At 51.0% G+C, this 10,714-nt stretch overlaps 1 protein-coding gene across 7 annotated transcripts; it reads left to right on the top strand.

Annotated features, from left to right (window-relative positions):
- The first annotated feature begins 4,998 nt into the window (after nucleotides 1-4,998).
- Nucleotides 4,999-10,481, top strand: WDR45 (WD repeat domain 45). Of its 7 annotated transcripts, none has more exons than XM_034649084.1 (11): nucleotides 4,999-5,168; nucleotides 6,783-6,854; nucleotides 6,987-7,061; nucleotides 7,151-7,255; nucleotides 8,097-8,256; nucleotides 8,378-8,472; nucleotides 8,870-9,048; nucleotides 9,157-9,365; nucleotides 9,445-9,546; nucleotides 9,630-9,775; nucleotides 10,032-10,481. In XM_034649084.1, the coding sequence occupies exons 2-11, from the start codon at nucleotides 6,800-6,802 to the stop codon at nucleotides 10,139-10,141; spliced, it is 1,236 nt and encodes a 411-aa protein (XP_034504975.1). In that variant the 5' UTR covers nucleotides 4,999-5,168; nucleotides 6,783-6,799; the 3' UTR covers nucleotides 10,142-10,481. The 7 variants fall into 7 exon arrangements, with proteins under 7 accessions (XP_034504975.1, XP_002917797.1, XP_034504977.1 ...); XM_002917751.4 differs by lacking the exon at nucleotides 4,999-5,168 and adding an exon at nucleotides 5,196-5,352 and having other exon boundaries at nucleotides 8,151-8,256; nucleotides 8,969-9,048; XM_034649086.1 differs by lacking the exon at nucleotides 4,999-5,168 and adding an exon at nucleotides 5,196-5,352 and having other exon boundaries at nucleotides 8,151-8,256.
- Nucleotides 10,482-10,714: the final 233 nt, after the last annotated feature.

Genomic DNA, 10,714 nt, shown 5'->3' with positions numbered 1-10,714 from the left:
GCCTCTTTTGAAAAGGCAAGTCTGGTCATGTCTCCGTCCTCTCCTCCAAACTCCCCAGTGCCTCCTGATTTCACTCAGAACAGGAGCCAAAGCCTTTATTTTATTTTTTTTAAAAGATTTTATTTATTTATTCGACAGAGATAGAGACAGCCAGCGAGAGAGGGAACACAAGCAGGGGGAGTGGGAGAGGAAGAAGCAGGCACAGCGGAAGAGCCTGATGTGGGGCTCGATCCCACAGCACTGGGATCACGCCCTGAGCCGAAGGCAGACGCTTAACCGCTGTGCCACCCAGGCACCCCCAAAGCCTTTATTTTTAAAAAAAAAAATGTTTTGAGCCAAAGCCTTTGAAATGGCCTACGAGGCCCTGCTGTGATCTGCTCTTGACCCCATAACTCTGTGACCTCCCCTCTCAAGCTGTATCCTTGCTGTTCCTTTTGCCTGCTACTCTTCCCGCAGATTTCCATATGAATCATTCCCTCTCTTCTTTCAGGTCTCTGCTCAAATGTCACCTTATCACACAAGCTTCTCTGACCACCCCAAATAAAACAGCTCTTCCTATCTCCTAATCCCTTTTCCCTCTGTAGCACTTACGTACGTGTTCGTCAGCTTTCTCCTTAGAAGACAAGGCTATTTGCATTGCTTCCTAGTCTGTTCCCAGCATTTCATACAGTGTGCCTGATGTGTTTTAGGAATTTAATAAATCAATGAATAAATGTTCAGTGAGTCGTTGTTAAATGAAGGCGTGTGGAAATCAAGAGTAAAACTTAAACAATTCTTCAAGCCACAAACAGTCCATTTTCCAGGATGCATTAAAGATTCATTCACACCCACAAAAGAAGGTGAAATGCTCTGAGCAGAGTCATGCTTCGAGATTCATGCTTTGAAAAAGATTTTGACTGAGATGTAAATACTTATAACTCATTCCCACAAATCTGGAATGCCTAAACATTCATCCAAGTTTGGATTTCTTCAAGAGGTTAGTCGGTCATTGAAACTTGGTCATTTCGGTCCTGAAACCCTTCCTCATAACAACTTTGTATGACAGGAATGTCATGACACAACAATTCCCCATTCCCCCCTCCTCCCAGCCCCTGGAAACCACCATTCTTCATTCTCTGGTGACTGTCCCATTAACGTACAGGATTAAGTAAATAAACAGACCACTGGTTTGAAAAGAAAACTGAAAACAATTTAAACACTTAGGAACCCATCTTCATTCTAATAAGATGTAAAGCCCTGTTCGCTCAAGTGTAAAGGTGAGGCTAAACATTCATTGTGGAAGTGAGAATGGGTTGATACCTTTATAACCAGAAGTTTTAACAGCTTTGATTATTAGTTCTAAGTGTGGTCTGGGATCTCTAGTGGAGGTCCTTGAGACTCGAATTTCAAGGGGTCTGGAGGTCAGAAGTATTTTCATGATACTAAAACATTATTTGCCTTTTTCACACTCATGCTCTCACAAATGCATAGTAGAGTTTCCAGAGGACGTCAAATATGTGCTATCACAAGAGATTGAACTCAGGAGCATATATGAGAATCCAGCTGTTTTCTATGAAACCAAATATTAAAGAGATTTGCAAAAATGTTAAACGATGCCAGTCTTCTCACTATTCTGTTTTGGAAAAAATGCTATTTATGTTAACGTGATTTTTATTTATTTTTTTTTAAAGATTTTATTTATTTATTTGACAGAGATAGAGACAGCCAGCGAGAGAGGGAACACAAGCAGGGGGAGTGGGAGAGGAAGAAGCAGGCTCATAGCAGAAGAGCCTGATGTGGGGCTCGATCCCATAACACCGGGATCACGCCCTGAGCCGAAGGCAGACGCTTAACCACTGTGCCACCCAGGCGCCCCAACATGTGATTTTTAAAAAGGATGACAATTCAGGGCACCTGGGTGGCTCAGCCTGTTAAGCATCTGCCTTCAGCTCAGGTCATGACCCAGGGGTCCTGGGATCGAGCCCCACATGTGCCTCCCCGCTCAGTGGGGAGTCTACTTCTCCCTCTCCCTCTGTCTGCCGCTCCCCCTGCTTGTGCTTCCTTTCTCTCTCTGTCAAATAAATAAATACAATCTCAAAAAAATAATAAAATCATGACAATTCATTAGGAAGGTAGCTTTTGTGGGAGATCCAGGCCCATTTTCCTTCTTCCATCCTGTTAGGCTGCTGGTTTTCATTGGTATGATGGCAGGGTGGGGGGGTAGAGGGGGACAGGAATAAGGCCATTAAAATGCCACAAAGCTCATTCTTACCAAGATTCAGGCACTTTTCTTGAATAAATGCTCCTCAGATTGGGTAAAGCATTTGGCTAATGTCTACAACTCTCAGAAAGTTAATTTGGACCTGTTTTTGCTATTGTTGGCCAGTGTTTGCATTACTTTTATGGAGGAATGGATTTGGGGGTTCCTTACTCTACCATTCAGAAAGTGCTATCCTCTTTTAAACGTGTTGCCCTACTCTCTTCTTGTGTGCATTGTGCTAATGAGAAATCTGATGTCATTCTTCCCTTTTTCTCTCTTACGAAGCACGTCTGATTTCTCTGGCGGCTTTTAGGATTTTTTGTGTTATCATTGGCTTGGAGTAATTTCATTACAATGTGCCTTTGTGTAGTATTTTCCATGTTTCTTGTAGTGGAGTTCATGGAACTTCTTGGATCTGTGGTTTTATATTTTTCATTAATTTTGGAAAGTTTTAGGACATTATTTCTTCACATATTTTTTTCTGTCCCCCCTACTCCCCTCTGGGGATTCTATTTCCCTGCATGTAAGGCCATTTGAAATTGTCCCATGGCTCATTCATGCTCTCTTTATTTATTTTGGATTCTTTTTCTTTTTTTTTTAAGATTTTATTTATTTATTTGAGAGAGAGAAAGAGCACAAGCAGGGGGAGCGGCAGGCAGAGGGAGAGGGAGAAGCAGACTCCCTGCTGAGCAGAGAGCCCAATGTGGGGCTCAATCCCAGACCCCAGGATCATGACCCAAGCCGAAGGCAGACCCGTAACCGACTGAGCCACCCAGGCGCCCCTGGATTCTTTATTTTTCTGTTTCATTTTGTTAGTTCCTATTGCTATGACTTCAAGTCACCAATGTTTTTCTTCTGTGATGTCTAGTCATTAATCCTATTCAGTGTATTTTTCTGTAATTCACATACCACACCATTCATTTAAAGTGTACAATTCTTTTAGTATGCTGTTGTGCAACCATTACCACAATCAGTTTTAGAACATTTTCATCACCCCAAAAAGAAACCCCATACCCCTTAGCAATCGCCACCCTTTTCATCCCAATCAATGCCCCACCTCCACCCCCATGCCCTCTTCGCTGCTGCCATCAGCCCTAGGCAACCACTAGTCTACTTTCTGTCTCTATGGACTTGCCTACTGTCAACATTCGTAAATGGACTCATACAATATGCGGTCCTTTGTTGACTGGCTTCTTTCTCTTAGGAAACTATTTTCAAGGTTCTTCCAGGTTGCAGTATGTACTTCCTGCTTCTTTTTATGCCTGGTCATGTCATGTCTGTTTGGAAAACAGACAAAGTAAATTTTCCTTTTTTAGGTGCTGGATTATTATTATTTTTAAAAATTTCTTTTATTTATTTGAGAGAGAGTGTGAGAGACCAGAGAGCACAAGCAAGAAGGGGGAGGGAGCCCGATGTGACATCCACAAGAAGATGTCAAACAGGCCATGAGTATATAAGTCTGGCATTCAGGAAAGAGGTATAGGCTAGAGGCCTGAATTGGTGTTATCTCCAAATATTTGCAATAATTAAGGCTACGAGACAAGATGAAATCACCTAGGGAGAGAATATTGCCTACAAAAGCAAGGGGGCCAGAGTCATACTCAAAGATGCTCTAATATTTGGGAATTGGATGAAGGTGGAAGAGTAGCCAGAAGTGTAGGAGAAAACCAAGAGAGTGAGAGTAAGAAACTGTGGAACGCATTGGGCAGTCACAGGAGAGGGTGACTGCCGGTAGGGAAGTGATTGCTGGTTTGGCAAGATTATTATTCACAGGTGATCTAGTTAAGAGCAGTCTGAGAGACATGGGAGTGGCAGAACCCAAACTGAATTAAGTTAAATATGGTCTGGGACATGAGGAAGTAGAGACTGAAGAAAGCCAGAAAATTGGCTTTGCCAAGGATCATAGCAATGGAGTCATGCCTAGGGCAGGATGTGGAGCCCAAATTTACAGTATGTTGACAACATTGTGCATGAAATCACCTAGATCGCCATCAGTAAGAGAACAGTTGAATGATGCTACATTTATTCCACGAAATGCCATGAATCATTAAAAAGTTGGAATTAAAACAGATATCCATTCTACATTAATAGAAATTTTATTTTATTTTTAAAAATTTTATTTATTTATTTGCCAGAGAGGGCACAGCAGGAGGAGCAGCAGGCTGAGAGAGAAGCAGGCTCCGAGATCAGAGGACCCCAGGATCATGACCTGAGGGGAAGGCAGACGCTTCACCGACTAAGACACCCAGGCGGCCCTTAATAGAAATTTTAAAAAGCATCAAAGCAATACTTGAGGAAAAGTAAAGCATGGGTATATGGTATCAATGTCAATACCCTGATTGTAATATTTTACTATCATCTTACATGTTACCTTTGGGGGAAACACTTAAAAGTACATCTGATTTCTCTGTATCATTTCTCAAAACTACGTGTGAATTCAGTTACCTCAAAAGTTAAAAGTTGAATTAAGACATATTTCCAGTATGCACATCATTGGGCCTTTTTTCCACAGTAAGCATTTACACCTCTTACCATTAAAACCTCATTTTTCATTTTGTAAACAAAACCAAGCAAGGGGAGGAGCCGGCTACCCTGGGGCAAGGGGAGTTTCAGCTTTCAAGGTCTCCAGCTCCACGCCCGCCTCCGACCTCCCCCCCTCGCCTCTCTAGAAATCCGGGAGGACTAGTATTTCCAACAAGAAAGGCCACTCTAGCACACCTCGGAGGCCCAAGTCTTGTTAGCCCAGAAAGTTAACGCCTCTCGCTCTCCCGAGCAGGACCGAGCGGCGGAAGGCTCGGCCCTCTTCCGCTCAGCGAGGCCAAGTCTCTCTCGCCCGCCCGCCTCGGCTTCCTCGGATAGTCAGGCCCCCGCACAGCCTCTCCGGGGGATGCCGCTATAGCTCGCGTTGCTCCGGAGACCTGGAAGCTGGGTGAGGAGGGCTGCGGCCGCGTTTTCCGGCAGGGATGAGTCACTTCCGGTCAGAGACTCCCTCCCCTCGGAAGTGAGACCTGATGTAAACACCGGAGCCGGGCGTCAGGGCCCGGGAGGTCAGAAAACCGGGCCGCGGGCGGCACCGACAGCAGGGGTTGGGATCGGGAACGCACGGAGGTCAGGTCAGTGCAGGCAGCGGGGAACTGGGACACGATCCCAGAGTTGGTTGGAGTCTGCGGGAGGGTTGGGGTGTCGGGTCCCTTGAACAGAGGTCTTGGTGGATGGGGGCGCGTCCCGGACGGGGAGCTTAAGTGGGTGCCGGGGTTGGAAGGAGTATGAGGGCGGTCTTGGACATGAGGAAGTGGAGGGGGGTGAGGCATCCCGGGGCAGGGTTCTTGGGTGGCAAGGGTCTTTGGGATGGGGATCCAGAAAGGGGTCTTGGAAGGTAGGGCTGTCCAAAGAATGAGTCTTCGGGGAGTGAGGCAGTCCAGTGGAGGTGGTACAAAGGGGGGAAAGTAGGTTTGAGCCCTTGGAGGATGGGGAGGGGGTGTGCTTGGGCAAAGGTCTTGGGGAGATGGGGGTTTGAAGGGAGTATGGGTGCTCTAGGACAGGAATCTTAGAGGGGTCTGGGGCAGGCGTCTTGGTGGGGCTGAGTTGCACCAGGTAGGTGTTCGGGGAAGTGTGTCCTGGGCAAGCCTTGATGGGGAAGGGGTGCCCTAGGGGCAGGATGTTTGGGGGAGAGGATAGAGAATCTGGAAGAGGGATGTAAGGAGGATGGAATTCCTGGGAGTAGGTTCAAGCCAGTCTGTGTTGGAATCCGTGACAGAAAAGCACATGGAAGGGGATGTCCCAGGGATGGGCGATCTGAAGTGATAGGGAAATCTGATATAGGGTCTTTAGGGCATAAGGGGGTCTGGGGAAACATCCAGGCTGGCCCTAGTTGGGCAGAAGTTAGCATGGCATGAGAAGGGGTCACCTGGAGCTAGGCATGGGATCCCCAAGGGGTTTGGAGAAGCCTTGTAGGAGGGAAGGTGTGAGAGGGCTCTGAGATGGTAGAATAGGTTGGAAGCCTCAGAAGGGCATGAGGAGGGGAAGTCCTGTGGGTGGTGGACCAACCATGGCAGGCCTCAGGGCCAGGTCAGGGAGGTGCAGGGTCCTGACCCTTTCCCTGTTTATTGACAGGTGGAATTGGATGCTAGGTCCAGGTGTGAAGATGAGAAGCGAGTGGAGGGTGGTTCCAGGCCATGTGGGGCATTAGGGCCAGGATTGGCTGAGGGTGGGGAAGAGATAGCACTAGGGCACCGTCTACCCCATTACTTCCTGACAAGCAGTAAGGGCCAGGGAGTAAGAAGGAGATGGGGAGTCCCAAGTCAAGGAGCTGGGGTCAACCAAGCGTGAGAAGATGGAGAAGTTCCTGGCCATGCTCTTTTGGATCTTGGGAGCTTAAGAATGGAGACCCTAGAACTATCCCCCTTTTTTGTTGTCTTTATAGTCCTGTTGGGGGCAGTAGGTAGCCGAGGAGGAGGAAGAAGAAGTCAGTTGGGGACAGATGTTGTAGGACTTGGAGGGCAAACCCCAGACTATTCCCAACTCTACCCCCATTTGTGTCCAGGGAAGCAATCCTGGACCATGACTCAGCAGCCACTTCGAGGAGTGACCAGTCTTCGTTTCAACCAAGACCAAAGTGAGAGAGGCTCATGCTTGCACCCTTGTGGATGGGAGGGAGGGAGGGAAAGAATGGCCAGAGGTGGGCGTTAAGCCCCTGGCTTCCACCTGGGCGTCATTTGAGGCAGCCTGAATTTCCCCCATCCCCCAGGCTGCTTTTGCTGCGCCATGGAGACTGGCGTGCGCGTCTACAACGTGGAGCCATTGATGGAGAAGGGGCATCTGGGTGAGCTGTTGGCAGGGGAGGGGCAGTGGGCAGAAGGGACGGGCTGGGCATTGGCTCCCACCCCTACTGACACCCTGGTCCTTGTCCAGACCATGAGCAGGTGGGCAGCATGGGCCTGGTGGAAATGCTGCACCGCTCCAACCTGCTGGCCCTGGTGGGTGGTGGTAGCAGCCCCAAGTTCTCAGAGATCTCAGGTAAGTGCCCTCATCCCATCCCGCCCTTGCCCCAGATTCCCCGGAATCCTGGCTTCCTCCAGGTACCCTGAGGCACTGGCAGATGAAGATGTTAGAACACCTCAGAGTCATACAGTGAGGCCTACAGCTTGGAAGTCATGGATCTTATTGCTTGAGAAGCTTGGTGTTTTGCCTCCGCTTAAGACTTACTGAATGCCTCCAGTATGCCTTGTCTTTACCTGTGGAGCGCTTGCTGTGAGCCTGGGACTGTTCTAAGCACTTTATAGATAGTAACTCATTTGATCCTCACCGTACCTCTACATGGCAGGAAGTACTGTTATCCCTGTTTTTACAGGTAAAGAAACCGAGGTCCAGAGAGGTTAAGGGACTTTTCCAAAGTCACACAACCAATAGGTCTTAAAATCTTGGTGCCATCTCCGCAGTGCCCTCTTGCTTTGGGCCTCAGGAGCCATCTTGTTCTAAGGGTTTTTGCTGATCCCCCTGGGACACGGCAAGAGAGACCCTAGGCGAGTCACAGAGCCCTAGGATTCATTGCAGAAGCCTCCTAGGGGTACGGACTGGGAGCCTGGAGGCAGAAATACTTGCTGATGGGAAGTTACAGGCCAGGGTATGCATCCCTGCTTGGTTGCCGATGGGCAGTGAGGTCCCTGGCCCGATACTCAGACCCCTCGAGCCTCGGTTTCTTCATCTGTAAATGAGTATAACAGTCTGAGAAACCTGTTCTCTCAGGAATCACACCCACAAGTGCTCAAGCTGTAGTTGGCTCACACTGGTGTTAGCAACAGGTTAAGCGAGTGGGTTAAGGTCCCATGGGGAGTAGGGCTGGGTCTTGTGTCACCAGGGCTGCCCCTCACCCTAAACCTTGGCCCCGACAACGCACCCACCTGCCCAGCAGTGCTGATCTGGGACGATGCCCGGGAGGGCAAGGACTCCAAGGACAAGCTGGTGCTGGAGTTCACCTTCACCAAGCCAGTGCTGGCTGTGCGCATGCGCCATGACAAGTGAGCCTGAGGAGGACTGGGGTGGGGGAGGTAGGAGGTCCCTGCAGCAGGCAAGAGGGTTAGTCCTGAACGGGCATCCTGCCCTCCCTCATGGACATCCCGCGTTGTGTGATGCCCACAGAATTGTGATCGTGCTGAGGAACCGCATCTACGTGTACTCCTTCCCCGACAATCCCCGAAAGCTGTTCGAGTTTGACACTCGGGACAACCCCAAGGGTGAGAGGACCCAGATACGCAGGTGTGAGGGCAGGAGGCAGTGGACGGGGCAGAGGGGCAGAAGTGAGAGAATGCGAGGGGCGCCCAGAGAAGCTGGGGAAGAGGGGCAGGGAGAGAGTCTTTGTGCAGAGAGGCTCATATTCCCAGTCTGTCCATCTGTCCTTCCCTTAGCCTGTTCTCTCTCCTCACCCCTGGGTGCCCTAGAGAGCAGGGCAGAAACACCCAGTAGGGACATGGGTGGCCGTGCCAGGGATCCTGGGGCCCTCCTGGGGCTGCCGGAGCTGCGTCGGGAGGGGGAGAACCTGTCTCGCTGCTGGGGGTCGCAGCGGACGGCAAGCCCCCTGAGGGTTCTGTGGGTGCCACACATCATGGAAGGTCAAAGTCGGTCCTTCCCCAGCTTCCATCCATTCCGAGGCCCTGCCCGGCCCACTGCCTGGCCCCTGCCTCCCCTGCACCGGCCTACCCCCTCCTCCAGCACTCTGGCCTCACACCCTAGGGCTTTGTGACCTCTGCCCCAGCCTGGAGAAACAGCTGCTGGTGTTCCCAGGACACAAGTGTGGGAGCCTGCAACTTGTGGTGAGCCGCCCAGGGGGCAAGGGTGGGCGGGCGGGCGGGCTCCGTCCGTGGACGCTTGGCCTCTGCCTTCCGTGCTACCCTAAGCCCCAACTGCTCCTTCCACCACAGGACCTGGCGAGCACAAAGCCTGGCACCTCATCCGCTCCGTTCACCATCAACGCCCATCAGAGCGACGTGGCCTGTGTGTCCCTGAACCAGCCAGGCACCGTAGTGGCCTCCGCCTCCCAGAAAGGCACCCTTATTCGCCTTTTTGACACACAGTCCAAGGAGAAACTGGTGGAATTGCGCCGAGGCACTGACCCTGCCACCCTCTACTGGTGAGCATGGGGTATGTGTGGTGGGCTGGTGACCCCATGCCACCTGACACGTGGGCATCACTGCCGCTGTGTCTTCCAGCATCAACTTCAGCCACGACTCCTCGTTCCTCTGCGCTTCCAGCGATAAGGGCACAGTCCATATCTTTGCTCTAAAGGATACCCGCCTCAACCGCCGCTCCGCGTGAGTACTCCCTGCCTGGCCCTGCCCTGCCCCCATCCCCCTGACTGTGGCCCACACCTGGGCTCAGCCAGTGCTGCCTGCAGGCTGGCTCGCGTGGGCAAGGTGGGACCTATGATCGGGCAGTACGTGGACTCTCAGTGGAGCCTGGCAAGCTTCACCGTGCCTGCCGAGTCCGCTTGCATCTGCGCCTTCGGTCGCAATACTTCCAAGAATGTCAACTCTGTCATTGGTGAGTGGGAATAGCTCCTGACTGGGGGTGCTGCATGGGCAAAGTCCTGCAGTTTGGATCTGCAGGAATTTGAGGGCATGGGAAGCTTGAGCGGGCTAGAGTGGGCGGCTCAACTCCACCGCCAGAGGGATGGCCTGGGGACAAAGGCCTGGAGGTAGACCCTAGGCCATGGGACACTGGAGAGGATTGGAGAGGATTGGAGCGGGTGGCTTCGGCACCCTTTAACCCTTTACCCATCCTCCCCCCCTCCTTCCAGCCATCTGTGTAGATGGGACCTTCCACAAATATGTCTTCACTCCTGATGGAAACTGCAACAGAGAGGCTTTCGATGTGTACCTTGACATCTGTGATGATGATGACTTTTAAGGACACTGTGGGTTGTGCGAGGGACCTGCAGTGCTAGATTGCAAAGCCATCAGGGGGTCAGGAGTGCTGTGGAAGCTACCAGCCCTCAAGCATTAATGGGGCAGGTGCCCACCTTCCACGCAGCAGCACAATACCCCCCAAACACTTCTTGGTGACTATGTGCCTGCAGGGCCAGGCCAGGGACCCAGGGACGGAGGATACCTCCTGGGACTCCCAGCCTGAAGAAGACTGCTAGCGACCCAGAGGGAGTGCCCTAATTCAACCTGTGGGGATTAAAAAAACCTTCCCAGAAAGAGACCTCTCTGATGTGGTGAATGTGAATAAAAGGCTCTTGATAGTATTTATGGCTAGTATTTATGGCTGGACGGGGGCGGCACGGGCAGGCGGTACCTCGAGGAGATGCTGCTGAAAAGGCCCTGCGGCAGTTTCCAAGTAGGTGTGACCCTCTTGGACCCTGACAGGAAGGAAGTGGGATCCTGCCCGAGTCCTGACAATTCCTATTTGTATATCCCAGAATGTGTCTGTCTGCATCCCCTACGATGTCAGATGACTGTGTACTTGAGCCATCAGCAC

Source organism: Ailuropoda melanoleuca, chromosome X, assembly GCF_002007445.2.
Source record: "Ailuropoda melanoleuca isolate Jingjing chromosome X, ASM200744v2, whole genome shotgun sequence".
Lineage (NCBI taxonomy): Eukaryota > Metazoa > Chordata > Mammalia > Carnivora > Ursidae > Ailuropoda > Ailuropoda melanoleuca.
Note: the sequence above shows the minus strand (reverse complement) of the source record. Positions and strands in the feature narration are given on the sequence as shown.

Bases quoted from the DNA above. Each gene is read 5' to 3' on its own strand.
- WDR45 (XM_034649084.1), top strand. From the start codon at position 6,800: ATGACTCAGCAGCCACTTCGAGGAGTGACCAGTCTTCGTTTCAACCAA. The intron at 8,473-8,869 runs GTGAGAGGACCC...GTCCTTCCCCAG, and splicing joins CACTCGGGACAACCCCAAGG to CTTCCATCCATTCCGAGGCC. The intron at 9,366-9,444 runs GTGAGCATGGGG...TGTGTCTTCCAG, and splicing joins GACCCTGCCACCCTCTACTG to CATCAACTTCAGCCACGACT.